Here is a 21,543-nt window from a genome sequence, read left to right as displayed (position 1 = left end):
TTAATCTTATTCCATATGAGCTTTGATTTTTTTGGTGCAAATCCCCTGTATTTGCATTCATGAAGGCAGCTCTTCATTGTACATTTTTAAAATAATTTGCCCACATTTTCTGAAGTATTTCTATTGCTGTTGTAATTTTAAAAGTATTACAGCGGATTTTACTACAAATTAAGTTGTCTGATTCACTTAAAAATCGCTTTATCAACCTTTTACCGACTTGTACTTATGGTTAAAAAATATATATATCACACATAAACTGTGGACATGGCGGGGAATGTTAGATTCTAGCCAATCAATAACGAAGGTGCTTCGTTAATAGTCATAGTTTCCATCCAATTGTTTTGAATTTTTTAAAGCGAATTTACTGAAAATGTGCAAAACGGACATGCAATTTATACCCGTTTCCGTCTGTTCTTCTTTTGCGAATATTGAGACGGGACTCCGCTGCTGTAGGTGGCGGTATACACCATAGAGATGGGATCCACCAATAATATAAAAGAAGAACAAGAAAAACAAGAAGCGACTGCGCCGTGCGATGACGTCGTATGAGTTTGCTTTTGTAATTCTTGATCAACCGTAGCGTTTCTTTGCTGTTTTCTATCTAAAATAGCATTAATATTTGCTTATTTAATTAACACCTCATCGACAAGGACGGCCAACCTGATTTTTTCAACCTTGCTGCCGTGATTTTTGTAAGCTTTTTTTTTTTTTGTAAGTGAAGCTATTTTGGGGAGTTGAATAGGATGCATATTTTTGAATGATATCAACACATGGAAAAGTTATTATCCAGAAATGTACTTTAATACAAACTAACAAAATTAACTTATGAATCTAGGTTGTGTTTGTAGACATTTGCTGCCCATCACTTGTCTGAGTGTTGCCGGCTGCACTGCCTCAGAGTTTGCATTTAAACCAGATGCCAGTGAATAGTCCTCAAATTCAGCCCTAAAATTGTCCCTATTGTTTGCTACAGCCCCGGTTAACTTTATTGCCTGCGTAGGTGGAATACTCGATGCCATGTGTCGCCAAAATCAGCGCTGGCTTGAAACTTATAAGAGATATCTCACCTCCTTCCACTCGCAGATATGCAAGGTATTTGTGTACTTCTGACACTATGTTACGGATGTTTGTGTCTTCACACAAAAGACACTGAGATATAGGGCTGGGCATCAATTCTAATTTCCTGAATCTATTCGATTTCAATTCACAAGAGTTCAATTCGATTTTGATTTTTCCCAATTCGATTCACTTAACTTTGATCCAATCTTGATTAATTATGTAACATAAATTATTCTGAAAATCCAGCCCTACTGAGATGTATTAGTATCTCACGCATCTCTCTCCAGCATTCAAGAGGGGTGTCCCCTAAACTGTGTCCGTTAGCCACTTTCTTTTCTTTCTTTTTTTTGTGGCATCTCCGAAGAAAAAACACTATAGTCATTCAGACAACCCGTGAATTGGTATCTGGATTAAATTGGTGAATTGGTATCGGATTTGTGATTGTGAGCGGTGTAATGTCAAACTTGGGCACGTAAATTACAACCAACAACTTTAATCAAACAACGCAAATATAAAGCGTCAGATAAATATAGCCAATATATAGATAAATAGATAAACCAACTCTTGCTGGTCTAGTGGTGGGGGAAAAAATGAAATTGCAATATCTTGTTGCGCTCTCTCTGTTGCAATAAATAATCAATACACTGACAGCAGTTATCAGCACATTTTGGATTTACCCTGTCATTCAGATGTGTCAAGGAAGCTGGAAACATAATCAACGTAACACGCCACCTACACTACAGCTAACTTCAAAATAAAGCTTTACCAAATAACATATTGATACCAATGCAATTGCCTTGTCAGCTTGTGTGGCGGCGCGACCGCTAGCTTGACTTCCCTTTTCAACGTTATGGCTTACATTATTGAAGTTTGTATTGAAATTACATATTTTGTACCAACATTATCATAATGCCGTCCTGAAAGCAAATTTAATCGCTAAATTAGGACGCTAAGAAATCGCTGGTTAATTACGCTGTCATTGTATGACACAGCACAAGTCTCCGACGTTAGTCGCTAGCAGCTAGTGTTAGCATTAGCAACAATTGCCTGGATGGAAACTGTAAATGAGTGACAGCTGTTACCTGGCTTTCTTTACTTATTTTTCAATATCCTGGACCTAGGCTACTTTGTAATTCACTGGCCATGTTTTAAAAGAAGGGAAAGTGCCTTAAATTGCACTTTGTCTTTTTTATTACATATATATGGAATATATGAATATAGCTGTTTACACAGTAAATTCTGTAGTGTAAATTTGACTCTATTAGAGTCAATTTTGACTCTATTTAGATAGAGACCAAATAGACTTAGTTTTAGAGTAAGCTAAGATTTACATTAGGAAGAGAGTAAAATAAAAAAAAGAGTGAAAATAAATAAATCTCACTCAAGGGTTCAGGTTCGAACTCACCACCTTCAGCTTGGGAGACTGCCACACTACCACCTGAGCTATGCCCCTCCTACTATTTGCTTTTCACCAAGAGACCAAAGATAGTTTTTGGTCTGTTGGAGTTAGGAAGATTCCATGCAATCATGGAATCATCTGCTGCTGACATGAGCGATATACTAGGAGAAAGCAAGAGCTCCGTGGCTCAGGGAGTAGGACGGCTGTCTCCCAAGCTTAAGGTCGTGAGTTCGTTCCTACATTGAGTCACTTTTATTTTTTATTTATTCAAATTCTTTATTTTACTCTCTTCCGAGTGTAAGCTTACTCTAAAACTGAGTCTATTTGGTCCCTATCTATATACATATTAGACATTTTGAGTTGATTTTTTTTTTTATGGGCAAAACAGTTTTACAAAATAAATGAAGACCAAGTACTATTTATTTTGGTTTTTTTTGCTGAAAAACTATTAAATCCATGACTCAAATCCGTGATCTGAAATGTGACTTTTGTGATCCATTGCTATCACTGTCAGTACTTAATCTCTCCTGTTCTAATCCCGTAAATGGCAGTAAAGTCGACGGAAGTAGTGGCGAAGAACTGGTGTCTATACTAGTGGTGGGCAAACTCGGTCTTCGAGGGCTGGAGTCCTGCAGGTTTTGGATGTTTCCCTTCTCCAACACAGCTGGTATATGATCAGCTCATCAGCAATCTCTGCATAAGGCTAATAACGACCCTGTTGATTGGAATCAGCTTGTGTTGGAAGAGGGAAACCTCTAAAACCTGTAGGACCGAGTTTGCCCACCCCTGGTCTAGACACTACTGGTGAAGAACAGTCGGCAAGTTTCCACTGTCACTCACATACTGAATATCATGATATATCGTTGAGAAAATTACTGACAATATATTGAATAGCGTAGATATCGTATATCGTAATATTGTCGTTATTGTGGGCCACGTATCGTAAATTACCTGTATCGTCCCACCCCTATGCTGGTCCTCTCTGTCTCTTGTGGGATGGACTAAAAAGCTCAAGGTGTTGCTGGACTCTTGATGTATGGAATCAGATTTGTGTAAAAAAGAATCATGCAAAATATCTTAAAGTGTAAACAAAACTAAAAAGAATCAAGCAAAACTTGTTGAGCTGTAAACTAAACTTTTTGCTTTGAAGTACAAACGAAAACAAGGTTTTGAGAGAAATGTTTGCTCTCAATGGCACTCATTTACGCTTCCTGGTTTCCCGTTCACGCTCCCTCATTTTTTGTTTATGCTTCTTCGTTTTGTGTTGATGCTCGCAGGCGTTTGCTTCGGACTCTTGGCACAAACCTCACGGGTGGGTGGGCTTCATGGCGAATGAGTCCTCATTGGCTGCTGTTTTTTTTTTTTTTGTAACTGCTCAGAATGTTGGGGGGTGGGGGGGGGGTCATTTTCAGTGTAGAAAAGACTTAAATGAGGAATTGGAGCACATGGGAGAACATAGTAAATTGTAAAAAGGAGTGAAACAGTGTGCCTTGGGTTCAGAAGATCAGCCAGTAGCATTTTGTCTGGGGTTCCATCAGACTTTTTGGAGAGATGACAGGTTGCTGCTAATTGGCCTTGTCAGCATGGACTATTATAAGTTGCAGTCTTGTCTTTGGCAGTGACTGCAATGTACCAGATGGTGATGTACTGTAGAATCAACTAATTGATGTTAGGGTAGAAATTCTTGTCAATGTGAGAAAGTACAGTATTACCGTATGTACAAAATGTTGAGAGATATTGTGACAATATCATCCCTCAGTAAGTTGCAAATAATAAATGGTGGCAGCTGAGAGTGTTTTTAGTGCACTAAAATTCCACAGCCAGTCAGTGTCAATAGTTTCATATGTTCCTGTTTTTTGAAGAGGTTAGTTGCCCGCCTTTAATTTAGTCAGGTACACTCAGCTGGGACAACCTGTCCATGACAAGAAGTGGGTGGCGTTATGGAAGAAATGGCTGCTGTCCTCAAAAAGGATTTAGCCTTCAGTTTTTTCAGTCCAGATTTCAGACTGAATTGTTTGTAGCCAGGTGGCAGAGTTCCACAAGTGGGTTATGTTAACTCATTTGCTCCCAAAAACTTATAAATACGTTCTGTTTTTAATTATTTAAGTGTCCCAAAGACATATTTATATGTTTTTTTTATGTTTACAATGCTAGAGCACACAGAAGGCTTTGTTGCAGCTTCTCAACTGCAAATAACGGTTAAATTGGTAGTCATTACACAAACGGCCAGCAGAGCAAAGAAAATAATCAGGACCATGTTGAAAATAAACCTCAATTACTCACAAATCTAAATAGATTTGAGAATAATGCTAATTGCTGCAAAACAGAAACAGATAGAAATATACTTTCTCCTGATGAAAAAATTGACTTTGATCTTTCTTTTGGTAGGTTCCTTGTTTTTATAGCAATAGAACACAATATTCTGTGGGCCTTGCAAAATCAGTCAAAATCCAGTAAAACAGCCGGGAGTGAAGGGAATTGTTTCTGTGAAAATGACAAGGGGTAAATGAGTTAAGGATCACTTCAGCCATCCAATTTACAGTACCAAAGATAATTAGTAATCCTGTGATGCTTGTTTTTTGTGTAAATCTTGCCGAGAAATTTTGACATTTAAGAGGCGGCCTGTGTGTTCGGAGCAAAGCTCTGAAGACATATATGGCATGTGTTCTTCTCCCCCCAGCTGTCACTATGACTACAAATAATTAAAAAGTACTCATCTTAACCTCCATCCAGTTAAGTTAAATAGCAGCACAATACAATACAGTAAAGTGTATAGTAAATAGTAAAGTATAGTATATAGTGTTATGTTCAGGAATTGGATCCCAAAAATGCACAAATAATAGTTTTGACATTTATTTGTAAAACAAAGCTTCAACTGAAGGTAATGCAATCATCTAGGCTAACAGTGACATTAAAAGAGAACAAAGGCTCTTGCATCATCCAAGGCCAAACACTATACATTGAATGCCCAGTAAGTCATTAACTAAGCAGTTTGCGTGAAACGTACTCACAACTACATGAGGCAGTGAAAACCAGACCAGAAACAACGAGAAGCCATTTTCAGGGTGGGGGAGTTTGAGGACCCAAATGCGGGAAGGCAGAGCGAGGAGGCAAAGGTGACGTAAAAAAGGAATTTGATTAAACAAAACAAAAGCGAACTCTAAATGGCAAACGATACAAGACGTGGGGCAGACAACAAGGCAAAAAAAACAACAACTGGCAGCATAACAGGAGGAAAACAACAATGAATCGACGCAGACAGAGGGGAGACAGGAGACTAAATACACACACACACTAATGACAAAAAAAGACACACCTGGGGCAAGACACAAGTGGCTGAGGGCACTGATTGGTTGACACGAGGAAGGGCAATATTACACTTAACAAGACCAAGGGAGACACACAAGGAAAAACAGAACCCAAACATGACAGGTATTGTGGATCAAGAGACGTGGAGCTAACTATCATTCATTGGGCTGTGGAGGCAAGCAGATGAATCGTCCGACAAACAGAATGTGTCTTCTGCTGTTCCCTTCATAGGTTGCGGATGACTCTCATAGGCTGCTGATTACATCAGGGAATTGCAACACAAATGACACAGTCTGAGAGCACAAATATGACATAGTATGTATTATTATAGTATGGTGTGGTATGGTATGGTATGGTACGGTATAGACCCAGTAGTAATTGCTAGAGATGGGCGAGTACCAGGTATCGTATCAGGCCAAGATTAGGCCTTATTTTAAGGTATCAGTACTCACGACGCCATAACCCATCACGAGTACCACTGACGAGTACTTCTTGAGGCCATTTTACGGTCAGGAACTAGAAATGAGAAGAATGTAACATTGGAATTAATATTTCATATATATATATATATGTATATATATATATATATATTCTATTTATATATATATTTTATATTTTTATATATAGCTCTTACTTCAAAATGATCTGTCATTGTTTTTTAGGGAAATTGTATTCATCGAAAGTGCAAGTAGCATCAGAACTTGGTATCGGTAACTACTCAAGAGTTGAGTACTCGTACTGGTATCGGTCAGAACGGGAAAAAGTGGTGTCAAACATCCCTAACAGTTACAATCAACACCTACACACGTTAACAAAATAGTTGCTTGTCCAAGCCTTTAACCACAATGACTGATTTTCAGTGGTTAATTTTCACATCATACTTATTATAATTTTTGTATTAAGTTATTTCTGTAACCATTATGGTTTTTTTCTATCACTAACCGAGGGGTAGCAGCAATTTTTTCTCTTGAGTGTAATTCACAGACTCAATCATATTTCCAAATTACTCAAGGTGAGCTAATTTGTCACACAATTATCTTAAACACATCATCACATCATTATCAATCCTAATGAGACATTTAAATAAATAAGTTTCCATGTACATTGCTCTCCAAAAGTAATGGAATAGGTGAATAACAAGATTTGTATTTATTTATTTTCCTAGGCGTGTCCTATATTGCTTTTTCAAACAATAAATTGCACTGAATGCCTACATTCAGTTTCATAGTTGGGTTTTGCCTGTGAATACGACAAGTGTTGCTGTGGAGTAGGAAATGTAAAATGGCAATTCATTGTTGGGGAGATGCTATTCGGCTTCCAGACAATTTATCTTATTTTTATTTTTCGTAAACATTGTTAGATTTTATACTGCAAAAAAAATAAAACACGCAAAAATTAACTACACAGACAGAAGTAATATTTTATTCAAGGGTTATATAATACAGTTTAGCGACACTATATGAATTATTCATTGAAATCTTATTGGCTCAACATAGGAACCTCTTTTACGAAAGGATACCAGAAAAAATGCACACAAGCAAGCCCCATATACGACTGTCCATGCATTGCTTAATTAAAGTTGCAAAAATCAACAGAAAAATAATACAGGGCTCCAGAATGCCCCTAAATTTGTCTTGTGGCATTTTGATCCTAACATTTTAGACGGTGTAAGTACATTTTTCATCTACTTAGGCCTGTGACCAGTAAGTTTGCTGTTTGTTTGTTTTTAAACGACTATTTTTGGTGGGGGAAAAAAGCTTGCTCCATACATCAGACCACAAAAAGAGTAGAATGAATATACTGTATTTACTTGGCAAGTCGACTTACAGTGTACACCCCTAAAATTTCAGGTTAGAGGCCACTGTGCTCTTAGTGAAAAATAATAACAACAAATAAATAAATAAATAATAATAATTAATTTGGAACCCTGTATGATGATGACAAACTTCATCAGTCACAACTTTTACACTCCCAGAGAAGAAAAACACTTTCCAAAAGTCTACTGTATATTGAAATAAAATGTTATTACATATAATACTGTCACATTTAAACAGGAAATTAACACACAGTTATAATATTCATGTTTAACAGTTTTATGAGTCTTTGATATAAAACAAAACAGAAATCAAGATTTAAATAGGCCTACTGTACAAGTAAATATGTGTACACTTACTCTACAGTACAGCCCCCGTCTCTTATTCAAATTTTACGATGAGATAGCTCTTTAAATCTTTTTTACATTCATTCACACACGTTTAGTCAAACCACCGTACTACCTAAAACACTAGGCAAAGATGCAAAACATACCAGTTAGAAATTAAAGTTAATCCAGTTTCATCATAATAGACAAACTATATGAGCATTTAAGCACATAAATACAACACAAATACGCGAGATTTTCATTCAAACCACCTCATAGAATTGCCGATATGCATCAGTTTATGTTTAAAATATCTCATGGACGATGCAATGTAACTACTACATTAACACAAAAAAAAAGACAAATCTTACCATCAATTTGCTTAATGAGATGTTAAAGTTAAATGTTAAAAATCCAAAGATTGCTGCACAGCTAGAAGTGGCATCGCGATGTAAACAAATACAGATAGCTTGTTTCAAATAGACGTCCTATTAACTTTGACCCTGACCAAAAGGTGTCTGCAGCGCCACCGCCAACCAGTGGCCAAAATGTATTGCGTTGGTATTGAACTAAACACTACTGTAGCGACTAACCTTGGGTCCTGTAGTCGCCGTGGATGGATGTGGGAGATGTTTTTGACACGCTCGACTTAACAAATATTTGTCCACAAAAAATGGCTTCAATGGTACAATCCAAAACAAACGTGGCATAAATTATGCTACTAACTTTCTAACTAAAATTATATTTGTGAAATTAATGTATAAGTGTATGTATGAGCAAGTATTTGAGCAAATGTTTGACCGAGTGTTTGCGAGTGGTAAAAACCGCATGACCTTCCACTCCATCAACCTGATCAACTATACCTGTCCTTAAAAGGATTGGGGAGGGAGGGTGGAGAAGTCCAGGTAGTACCTACACTGCCACCTGTGGTCATCTACTGCAAATAAAATCAAAAATAACATGTGGTTCCTACAACTACTATTGAAAGTGAATAGGAAAAAGTTAAGGGCAGTTAAGCTCAACTATTCATGACCTCTGCGCGACAGAGTACCTGGGTTCAAATCACATTTTAGTACATTTGATGGTTTGATACCACCTGATATGAGGAAATGGATTAAAATTTCACTGGAATGATTAAAACGCATGCATTCAAATCTTACCATCCAGCTTTTCAGCATTCCCACGCAATTTCTGCAGAAATTGCACTTTGTCTAGTGTTCTATGTTTTCCGTAGCTGCTGTGCACTTAATTACACAGGATATCATGAGCAAGTGACTTACTTGAAGCCCTTTGCTGTTTTCTTCATGTGAGGTACTGTATGTGTATGCCAATGTCGTTTTCCAGGCCATGTTGGGGCGATGGAGGCCATTGTGGGCCAGCTGTAATCAGGCAGAGAGAAGAGACAATTGTTGCAGCGGCAGTGATGGATCTTTTAGTTTTAACCATCCACGATTTTAAACTGCCAACACAAAGGGCATTTTGATTGAATTGAGGGTCTGGTCTGCTGCCTTCATTATGGCCTGTGATATTGTGAGGGTGTCTTTTCCCCACTGCCTCCAATGTACAGGTATTGGCGAGTGTTAGTTCCATTTTATGGAAGTGACTAAAGTGGATATGGGAACATTTATCACAAGATGGCATGCAGACTCAGTGCAGGAGAATACTGCCTTCACTTTTACATTTTTAGTAAACAAGAATAAGCAATCATTAACATGATGCAATGTTGCACAAAAATCAAGAATTAGGACAATACGTAATCACAGAGGAAGTGGCTGCTCAGGGCATGTCTTCATGTAGACATTGATCTCTCTGGAAAAACATATACTTTTGTACACTTTCAAATATGAGAGTATGGTGATATATCTTCAGTTTATAATTCTACACATATAAAGACGTGTTTAATGATTGATTTACATCAGATAAACTGCCCAACTCTAGGCTTGACATGCATCATTCACATACAAATGTCACTCCATCGCCTCCGTGAATGTGAGCATATTTCTGTCAACACTTTTCACATGTTTAGCACTCGTGAAATAAGAGAAATACAATTGTTGACGCTATTAATTACACGAGGCGAGCGTGTCGCTATAACTTACCGGTATCTTTATCGCTGTTGTGGTGCTTGTGGAGTCGCAATATGGCTCTTGATGGAACATGATTGTCAACAAATCGCTCCTCATGGCGGCCGTGTTTTCGGCAAATCTCGACTGTTATTTTTTATTAATGTCACTCTTGTCAAAGTTGTCAAACCAGTTCCAGGCGAGGACGTGGACTCTTTGCTAAAATGCTAAAATATGCTCAGCCTTAAGGTCCAGAAGGAAGAAGGACGACACGTCCGTTATGTCATGACACGCTTCTTTTGGCACCTCCAAAATAAAAGTCACTATACATTTCAGCTGTCAAGACAATTTTATTGTGACCAGGTCCGACAACAACAGTGCCTCTAACTGTGCTCAAATGACATTTTCAGAGTTAGTCACCGCAGAATGTCTTGTAAGCTGACTTCGAGCCTTGAATCTAATAAATACATTGTAACGCAACGCATTTCTTATGCAATAACGATAACAGTGTTTCAAATATGGGGAGAATAATTAGTTAGATTAGTCCGTTTATGAAAAGAAAACGGAGTTACCTAACGCCGTTTGTTTAAACCCCGTTATTCCCAACACTGTTCATTTGTGAGTTTGTGATAGGGATGGCTCGATACCACTTTTTCATATCCAACACCGACACCAATACTGCAGTCTCGAGGATCGGCTGATTTGATCCTATTCTTTTTCTCACTCTAAAAGTTGTTAATGATATGTGGATACTATCTGCTTGATATTGACATCTAAAAACATGTTCACGGTAGGGATGCTCCGATCCGTTACGTGGATCAGGTATCGGCCCAGATATTGGGAAAAAAATCTGGTATCTGTCAAAATGGTCCCGATCCACACCTCGATCCAAAGAGGCTTATCTCCTAGCCGCGCGCACGTTCACGTCTCCATGGAAGGAGGCAGACGAGACAACGAATATCCATCCATCTATCCATTTTCTTAACCGCTTGTCCTCACAAGGGTCGCAGGGGGCGCTGGAGCCTATCCCAGCTGGCTTCGGGCAGTAGGCGGGGTACACCCTAAACTGGTTGCATGGCGCACAGTGACTAACAACCATCCACACTCACAATCACACCTATGGACAATTTGGAGTGTTCAATTAACCTGCCATGCATGTCTTCGGAATGTGGGAGGAAACCGGAGTAACTGGAGAAAACCCACGCAAGCACGGGGATAACATGCGAACTCCACCCAGGATGGCCGGACTCGATCTCACGGAGACAACGAATAATGTAATTAATGATGCCCGTTGTAATGGCATTTTGTATATACATGTGGCATTTGGTGATCATTAATTTTTTTAAACTATGAAGAGCAAAAAAGCATGTAGCCTATGAATATTTGTTTACATGCAGACATGACAGACAGTTTGTAGACAGAAGCAAGTGATGCAGGAGCCTTGGCCACATCAAACAAATTTTGTAAACAGAAGCGCTCGGAATCAGGCGAGCCTTGGCCACATTATGCAACATTAACACTGCTTGAATGTGAGAAAATAAAAGTGTACCGTCACTTAAGTAATGATTACATTCATTCAAGATACATTCAATAAATGTATTGAAAATATTGAATGAAAATCATACTCCAAAAATGTTAAAAATATATTTTAAAGACATTAAAGAACATCTAAAAGCATTTGAGGTTTTTTTATTGGAAATATATTGAATATTATTGGGGGGGACTAGTGCAAAGACAATTTAGTATGGATTGGATCGGTATCGGTAGATATTGAACCCAAGGTATCGGTATCGAATCGGTAATGAAAAAAGTGGATCGGAGCATCCCTAGTTCACAGTACAGCAACTATTGTGGTCTACAAAGAAAGAAGGAAAACACACTGAAGTCATGTGCAACTGCGGTTTCTTTATTTTAATGACAGACATGACTAGAGCCAGAGATTTATGTAGAGTTGGGCATAGTTTGAATTTGGATATGTATTGGGATATATATCATGTATCGATATTAAGCCAAAATATATCAGGATATGACTTTTGGTCCCTTCTCTTGCGTCACCAAATGCACGCATATTTTCTCTGTAAAACGCTCATCAAAACATGAAATAAAAAGTGGAAACGAGACACCACTTTTGTGTCTTCTGTTCAGATCGTCCTCATATGAACATAGCCTAAATAGTAAATTGGTAAGAGGAAACTTGGAATTTACATTACATCTCTCTCTCTCTCTCTCTCTCTCTCTCTCTCTCTCTCTCTCTCTCTCTCTCTCTCTCTCTCTCTCTCTCTCTCTCTCTCTCTCTCTCTCTCTCTCTCTCTCTCTCTCTCTCTCTCTCTCACTCACTCACTCACTCACTCACTCACTCACTCACTCACTCACTCACTCACTGACTCACTCACTCTAATCCCTCAAAATAATCCCCATTTTTAATTTATAATTTATAATCTGATTACATGGTTTCTTTCTGTACTGTACTGTAATTTAATACAGTTACTTTTCTTTTTTGTATTCTGAATATGTAAAGCCGATAGACGCCGATACATGTATTCCGTTACTCCCCAAACCTGTAGTATATAATTTTTCTAGTACTGTATGCCCAAAAAAAAAAATTCAAATGTATAAACAAACCAATACTACACAATTTTATCTGCAAAGAAAAAGCTATATTGAGGACATTGTTCCATGGATGCACTCTAATTACCTGGCCAGTCATCTATTTTCTACACCATTGGGGTCATGGGTGAGCTGAAACATATCCCTTCTTACTTTGGGCGAGAGGCGGGGTAACACCCTGGACTGACCACTAGCCAATCACAGACTGTCGGACAGATATGTGTAAAATTTTGTAACCACAGTACCACCCATTTTGCATGCGCAAGAATTATACTGCATCAAGTCATTTTCTTGTGTGAACAGCCCACTGCCTCAAACGCCATCAGAATTAGTGTGAAAATGATCTGTGAGATGAGCTTGACAGAGGTCAGGGAAATATGTTTATTTCAGGCTAATGTGAATTCATTGATGTAGTTTCAAAATGACACAATGGCATTGGAAATGTTAATGGATTTCAGGTGTGTGAGGAGTGGGGGTATGTTTGGGGAGGTGTAGAAGCGGGACAGATGTCTTGCCTCAAAGAAATGATTGCATTTGCAATGTAAAACCAATCTGCAATGTATTTTTTATTGCATGCACGTAACCCTGGGAGTGAATAAAAAAACAAGTAATTGTTGTGGCAGAAAATAATAGGATATCAAACATGCTTTATTATCATTGGCAAACCCCTGAAGTATGGAGGTAAATTTGGTGCAAAACTAACTTGTGCAAAAAATTTGTACCTGTAGAAAAAAGTCTAAATTTGTATCTGTAAAAGTTGTGATTTGTATCTGTAAAAAAAATGTGTGCCTGTAAAAAATTTTTTTGTATCTGTAAAAGAAATTTGTACCTGTAAAAAAAAATGTGTATGTGTAAAACAAATTTGTATCTGTAAAAACAAATTTGTACCTGTAAAAGTCATGATTTGTATCTGTACAAAAAATTTTTTGTACCTGTACAAAAAGTATAAATTTGTATCTGTAAAAGTTGTGATTTGTACCTGTAGAAATGACAACTTGTAGTCAAAGAAGTCGCCACTAGGAGTCACAAGTGGGTTTTCTGCTGCTGTCCAGTGACGTGAGTTTTGCCCCATTTATCTCGCTACAAAAGGTGCAAAACTGATTCGTACTTGTAGAGCGCCGTGATTTGTACTCGTAGAAGAAGAGGGCGGGCTCTGGAGGATTTGGGCGGGCTAAAGCTCTACCTCATTGGTTGAGCGAACGACCGTGGGTTGAACTCAAATGACACCCATGCACAAGTCCGCAATTCCAAACAGAGTAGCCACACCAGTTTGCGCGTCATTTTGGAAGAAGAGGACGTCCCAGGCGTGAACATTTCAACATGGTTCAATATACGAACACCGTGTGGAACAGCTTAAACGTTGGTTGACATGCAGAGCACTCCAAGTGGGCAGAAAGAAAGAAGTTTTAGTATGAAGGTAAAATTTATTGTACGAACATAGCTCGTAATCCGGTGCTAGCTAGCTAGCTCATCTCATGTTGTTGTCACGAAAACTGAACACATTGAAGTCACGATTTGTATTTCAAGATTTGAAGCCTACCAGTGTAAACATACGATCAATAGCTTGTACCTGTAAAAAAAAAGAAAAGAAAAGAAAAGTGGACAGTACTCAGCTACTTGTATTTGACTAACATTATATTCAAGCATCTGTACTCTTACTATCATAATAAAATTAAAACAAAACGTTTTTACTGCGAGTGGATCTTTAAGCCGCTACAGGTATTTTAACCTCAACCCTTTACCGTCTGTATTTAATCATTTTATTTCAAATATTACAATTTATGGAAAAAATGCCACAAGACTTCTTTGACTACAAGTTGTCATTTCTACAGGTACAAATCACAACTTTTACAGATACAAATTTATACTTTTTGTACAGGTACAAAAATTTTTTTGTACAGATACAAATCATGACTTTTACAGGTACAAATTTGTTTTTACAGATACAAATTTGTTTTACACATACACATTTTTTTTTTACAGGTACAAATTTATTTTACAGATACAAAATTTTTTTTTACAGGCACACATTTTTTTTACAGATACAAATCACGACTTTTACAGATACAAATTTAGACTTTTTTCTACAGGTACAAATTTTTTGCACAAGTTAGTTTTGCACCAAATTTACCTCCATACTGAAGACTCAAGGAAGAGATTGTCCCAGACAATGACATTTGGAAAGCTCACTCTGTGAACACTAATTGTAAGGACATGACACAATCTCTTGCTGTTAGCCTTTTACAGGGTGAGGCTGATTGGAATCACAAAGCACATTGAGTTACCTTGTTTATGAAATGTGCTATTGCAATAAAACTGCCTTGCATATATGAATTAAGTCTGTAAAACCCCACACTACACTTTATACACTTTTATCAGAGAGGCATGTCATATATCTGTCTTGTTTAAACAGTCTCAATGTTCGAACCTTCATAGATTCTAAAAAAATAAAATAAAATACACTACAGCGAATCCTCAACCTATGGCGTTTCAACTTTACGGCACCTGTGCCTCGTCCGTGGCACCTTCTTTTTTTGTTAATTTCCCACAGTAATCACGCCATTTTAAAGTTATTTAGAGTTGTGTTGTTACCTCCAGCAGGATGTCCATCGAAAGGGTTGGCTCACCATTAGGCGCGTCACATGTCCGTGTTTAAGTTTGAATTAGCCACGCTCTGCCATCCGTCAGCAATAATGAATGTCCGTGCGGAAACACAAAATATTGGTTACGGCTCTTCCGGGTCGCGCAAATATGTTTTTTAAAATTACTGTACAAGTATTTCGATGTAAATATCGACTTTAACGGGGAAATCCGACTTGAGTCAAAATTTGGGATCGCCAGCGTAGGAACGGAACGCCACCGTAATTTGAGGACTCCCTGTACTGTGAAAAAAAGAAGAAGCTACGGAGCCCATAAGGTGACATGGCCGGGGAAAAAAATAATTTGCGTTCTCTCACAAAAATTGTGTGTTCCCTCGCGTTCTTTGCATGCCCTCGCAAAAAAATTGCATTGCCTTGCAAAGGTTGCGTTCCCTTGCAATGATTGTGAGATAATGCAAAAGTTTTTTTTTGTTTTTGTTTTTTGTGAGAGGACGCTTTTTTTTTTTTAACTAGTTGATGTACTTCCGGGTCAACTACGGTATGACCAAAAGCGACGAGGATGGAGCGTCTACAGCAGTGGGAAAACTTAATTGAATTTTATTTCGAAAAAGTACTGCCGTAGATATCTATGCTATGGTGCCTGCCTTCACCTGCGCATTTGAGGCTACAGTATCCAAACTGACCCGGAAGTACATAAACATGTAACAATAAATGAATAAATAAAAAGGCGTCCACTCACAAAAAACTTTGCGTTATCTCACATTTATTGCGAGGGACTGCAATCTTTGCAAGATAACGCAATCTTTGCAAGGGAATGCAAAGTTTTTTTGCGAGGGAATGCAATTTGTTGCGAGAGAATGCAGTTTTTTGTGAGGGAACACAAATAATTTTTCCCACCCTACCATGTCACCTTAGGGGCTTCATAAAAATTGCACTTAAAAAAAAAAGCAAAACAGCGAGCCCACAAACGGTGAACCGCGATATACCGAGGGAACATTGTAAACTACACAGTAGTGACACGGCACTGTGTCATATTGGCTGGCGCTGCTACAGGTGGGCGGTTCATAAAATGATCTGGCTCTGCTCAGACTGTCCCACATTATTGACCCATCTGACACGTTGCTGTAGCAACAATGTTGAACCGAGGACCACATTTATGGCTACAGATGGGCAATAATTCACTGTTTCCGGTTGTGCGTACAAAGAACTGATGGTGTAATGGGACCGACTTAAGCGTTTTAGTAAGTAATGTAAATTGCCACTATATTTCCGGTTGCGCATGGGGTAGAGCCGTCTTGGTGTTTGATTGCTGTAGCATGCAAGGAACCAGTCGAGCAGGTGGAACCGATAGAATACTGTGAGCGCTCATCTGGCACATTGGGTTTTGTGTCGCGTAGAGTGACTTCACGGACAAGGGCTTTATTGTGCTGACAGACATAAACTTTACTTTCTATTTGTGCAGTCTTGATATTATTTCTTTGTCACTTTTTAGTATCTGTATTCTGGCGTCATTGGGGTGGGGTGGCAGTATCTTGTCTATAAGAACACGAGTCCTGCTCTGGACAAAAATGCAAACCATGGAAACTAGCTGTTGGAGAGATAATAATCTGCCTGCTGGCTACTGTTGAGCTTCCCTTAAGCAAGGCTTTGTCCCCAGATCAAGTGGTGCAGCACTATTTGCGTGCATCTCGCTCTGAATCCCTCCTTGCATAACAGCATGTCTGGTAATATGCAACACAAAGTATTAGGGGTGGGAATATTTGACTGTCTGACAATTCGATTCCAATTTTTGGGTCTGTGATTCGATTCAGAATGGATTTTCGATAAAAAATGATTTGATTGACAATGAATTCTGCTTCAATTTATAGATCAGCAAAGAATCGTCACGATCTACTCCAGTCTGACTCGCTAATGCTAATTAGTGTGCTACTCGCGACACTTTTATCACTCAAAAGAACGGCTATTCATGCAAAACGCTTCAGGAATGTATACAGATAAGCATCTTAACATTACTTACCGGCATATGCTCTTTCTACGCTGCAAAAAAACCCAACTTTTATTGGCATAACTTGATTGTGACTTTTTTCTTCTACTCTCTGATGTTGCTACAACTTAACTGTGTATCAGAACGCGCGGAACCACACTGCCCCTAAGTGGCCAAATTGTGTACAACAGCCCTCCCAATTAAGGCACACACAAACAAGGGCAAGACAGTATAGAATATTTTTTATTAAATTGATTTTGGGACATTTAAAATAGATTCTAAATCGTACTAAATGAGAATCGGGATTCATATGAGAATCGAGTTTTTGGCAGACCCCTACAAAGTATACATCAGATTGAGTTGAATTCCCCCTTGTGGGATTACACTGTGTAAACAATAAAAATAAATACATTGGTTCTCAAAATAATTCACTCAAAAGAAAGAGTTGTTTGTACTCAGTGGCCTTTGGATGTGTGTGGTTTTGCCACTGCAGAGTAAAAAGATTTCAAAACGCGCCCCGTACGCGTCTATCTGGACACCATATGCAGGATACTCCTCCAGTGATGACGTAATGGTCGCAGCTCGATGACGCATTGTCGCAGATTGATGACGTATCATAGTTGTTTTGTGCAGCCTCCTTAGCTTGCTTATGCTTTTGCAGCTAAAGATTTTGCTTCTTTATTCCCACAACAAGCGGTGTTGTACTTGAATCACCCGCCTTTTTCACTTCTCCTGTGTTCGACTTTTTCATGTTGTTTTGATACATGCAAAGCCATGTTAGTTTTGTCGATTGGAATAAAGTTAGAAAAAAAAAGTGTTTGTCTTCTTCGCTGATTCTTCTTCTACGCTTTCCGTTAACTCCCTGTGGCTGTGCTACAGCGCCACTCCAGACTTGGCATATACATTACAGCCGTTAAACGTCCTCAGCGTCTTCTTTTGGACACATGCAAGTCTTGAAATGCTTCTGTGTGTACGAGATTTGTTTGAGGAACGAAACCGGCTTTGCTTCCTTCTGGACGGGGCCTTATAAGCAAACAGTTGTTGTTTTTTTACCGTTGTTGCTGTATGTGGAAAGGCTTATGCTGTGTTTTGGACATTAATGGAAAGGATTGGACTTTATTGGAATTAAATTGTTTTTGACTACACGACCGAACATTTTTGGGTTTTGTTTTTTGGTGCAACAACACTCATCTGAAGAGTTCTCACCGGTTCACCCCTCAACAAATATAGCGTCTTATTGGAAATACTCTATATTTAAGTCTATATGGTTGCCAAACAAATTGTATTCCATTGATCACTATCTTCTTCAACAGAGCTGAAAAATGTCTGCTTCAGAATTAGCCAGACGGAGGAACCCATTTGCAATTAATTCCTGTCCCGTTTAAAGTTTTCCAGTCGCTCCTGCAACCAGTCTGGTGACTCAGAAAAGTAAGCCAATCAGTACTGGTTTTCTGATCTAATCAGTATCTTGACATAGCACACTTGTGAGGTGGGATGGATTAACTCGGCAAAGGAGAAGTGCTCACTATAACAGATGTAGACTGGTTTGTGAACAATATTTGAGAGAAATGGTGATATTGGGTACGTGGAAGAAGTTTAGATCTTTGAGTTCATCTCTTAAAAAAATGGGGGAGCAAAAACAAAAATGTTGCATTTATATTTTTGTTGAGTATAAATACAAAATATTAGCAGATGGTGACTTTCTCTGTAATTCCAAACATCCTTAAGAGAACCTTTCAGATGTATTGGTCTGTCCACTGAGACAAGTGGAGCGTTTTCGGGATCTTCGACCAGACGAGGTGAAAGATTTATTCAGCACCACCCAGAGAGTTGCCAACCTGGTTGAGAAACACTTCAATGCCACATCTCTCACCATTGCCATCCAGGTAAAAACATCAGAATTAAATGTTTTCTTGTACAGAAGATATATTAAACATGTCGTAAAATTCTGTATACAAACATTCTTCATGGATTACATTTTCCTACTTAATAATAATAACTATAGCCACTGACCAAGATTTATTGTAGTCCAGGATATGAGCTAAAGTATATGTAGGCTACTATGGACTTTTCTTTTTGACAAACCGAAGCAATCAATATTCAAAAACGTTCATAGTCATTTCTCCAAGTCAATAAATTGATTGTGTCGAGCTATTCTTTCTTGTAACAAGATTTTACACCTTGCTCCACTCTTGTGTGATACATTGAACATAATATGATAGAAACTAAATTCAGAGCCATCACTTGACACATACAACAACCTACACACAGACAGGCTCTCACCTCAGATTAAAAGGCCTTTTTTTGCATAACGTGTGATATATATGCTAATTTGAAAATAGCACCTCGCGTGCACTGTGGCCCTCTCGGACTAAATTGTCTCACAGGTTGGCAAGATGGGGGAGAAAAAACACAGTAAAGAGCAACCTTTACCTTGACGTCACTTTCTTTGACTGGGAAATTGATCACTAAGATTAACTGTAAAATTAAATACTCGACAGATAATTTTTTTCCAGATACCACATTAAAGTACTATTGTCTGCAGGAGCTCTCAATTGTTTTCATCAGTGTGCCATCCCTGTGAAAAATAGTATCATACAAATCATCTAGTGTTAATGATAAAAAAATAAAATTAAATAAAAAAAAAAAAATGGGGGGGGGGTCATTAGACTGAATTTTTCTCTGATCATAAGAGGGTCAAAAATAATTATTAGGCATCGCATGTATTTGTTAACTCACATTTATTGTCTGATGATTATTACAAACAAATTTGTAGCAAATAACACAAATCAAATCATTGTTAATTTCACCAACAGGATAGAATGTTGGATTGGTAGTAGAAGAACATGCTTTACAATCATAAATTATTAGCTCATTCACTCGCAGCCATTTTCTCTGAAGCAACCCCCTTCTCGCCCAGCTGTTTTACTGGATTTTGACTGATTTTGCAGGCCCACAGAATATTGTGTTCTATTGCTATAATAACGTGGAACCTACCGAAAGAAAGATGAGAGCCTCTTCTTTCATCAGGAAAAAATTACATTTATATCCATTTCAATTTTGCAGCAATTAGCATTAGAATATAGCTATGTTTCATCATTATTCACAAATCTGTTGAAAACACTGGCAAAAAGAGCTTATTGCAACATGGCCCTAGCAGATCTCTTATACTCTAATGCCACCTGCTGGCCATTTTTTTATAATTACCATTGCTTTAAGTAACCTCTTCATGTCAGAAGCTATATCAAAGCCTTCTGTATGCTCTTGCATAAAAACGTATAAGTAAGTTTTTTGGAGTGAATGACAACATATTAAAAAAATTATTTACACGTTTTTGGGTTTGAATGAGTTAATAGGGACATATGAAAAAAGTGACTTTGTTTGTATGCAGAATAGTCTCTGAGATGCCTGCAGAATTATAAAATGTGAAATTAAACAACAAAGTAAATCTTAATTTTCTGAAAATGTGTCTGTGGCGGAACAGTTCTTCACTGTTACAAAACAGTGGGTCTGATTAACATAATAACCACACCTACAACAGGTGCCTCAACTAAGGACATCTAGACTAGTCTTGTGATTCTAAAGCTTTCAAATACTCACCACTTGGCACAACGCTGACATGCAATATAAATGACTGAAATTCTTATTGTCATTTAGCAATAAGTAAAAACGTGAACACGCAACCCAGGAACTGAGGCAGTTGATAAATGTCTTTCAGTGCTACTCAAGAACACAAATGTTGAATTAAAACTTTCTGAAAATGACCAAAAGTGTGTACAGGTATTTGTGGGGGTTGGTTCATTGGCTGTACATGGCACCTGACAGAATTTGTAGTGCGTGTGAACGTATAAGATGTGAACATTTAAGAAGCCATCCTCCAAGGCTTTACAATCCTGGTTCTGAAATACTTCAAAGCTTCTCCAAAAATAAACTTAAAGCAGTTTAATCCTCAGCTCCTCTGAGACTGGCATCTGATGCAACGTTTGAGATGCTGTGCATTGTCGCCGTCATTCATTTTTCCTGAGTTAAGTGAGAAAGTTGCAACCACAAAGTGAGCATGTCACGATCCTGCATCATAACAGTGCTGAATTCAACTCCAAGCATTTTACAAGCCTATTGCCTTTTTTAGCTGTTCCAATCTACGAACTGCACAGCTGTCTCACTTTAAATAGGTCACAGATTCATTTTGATATGTAACGGATAAAAACAGTTTAAAAGAAACATTTATTTTGATGGAAGGACACCTAAGATCGTACTTAAGAATTTATTAATCGTTTCTAATTACTTCTTTTTGTTCCCACTAGGATGGCCCTGAAGCTGGACAAACTGTGACGGTGAGAACTCAATAATTCACAACTTCTGAATATGTCATGAGGATTCTG

At 38.1% G+C, this 21,543-nt stretch overlaps 1 protein-coding gene across 3 annotated transcripts in view; it reads left to right on the top strand.

Moving 5' to 3' along the window:
• fhit (fragile histidine triad diadenosine triphosphatase) overlaps window positions 1–21,543 on the top strand; it is a 187,398-nt gene that overhangs the window by 123,260 nt on the left and 42,595 nt on the right. For all 3 annotated transcript variants that reach the window (XM_086087400.1, XM_086087401.1, XM_086087402.1), the window contains 2 exons: window positions 18,902–19,047; window positions 21,466–21,495. In XM_086087400.1, the coding sequence (XP_085943526.1) occupies window positions 18,902–19,047; window positions 21,466–21,495 (176 nt within the window). The remainder of the gene's footprint in view (window positions 1–18,901; window positions 19,048–21,465; window positions 21,496–21,543) is intronic.

The sequence above is a fragment of the Leptonotus elevatus genome, chromosome 10 (genome assembly GCF_054856555.1).
Source record: "Leptonotus elevatus isolate MCC_2025b chromosome 10, RoL_Lele_1.0, whole genome shotgun sequence".
Taxonomy (NCBI): domain Eukaryota; kingdom Metazoa; phylum Chordata; class Actinopteri; order Syngnathiformes; family Syngnathidae; genus Leptonotus; species Leptonotus elevatus.
The sequence above is the reverse complement of the archived record's forward strand: the minus strand, read 5'-3'. Positions and strand labels throughout refer to the sequence as shown.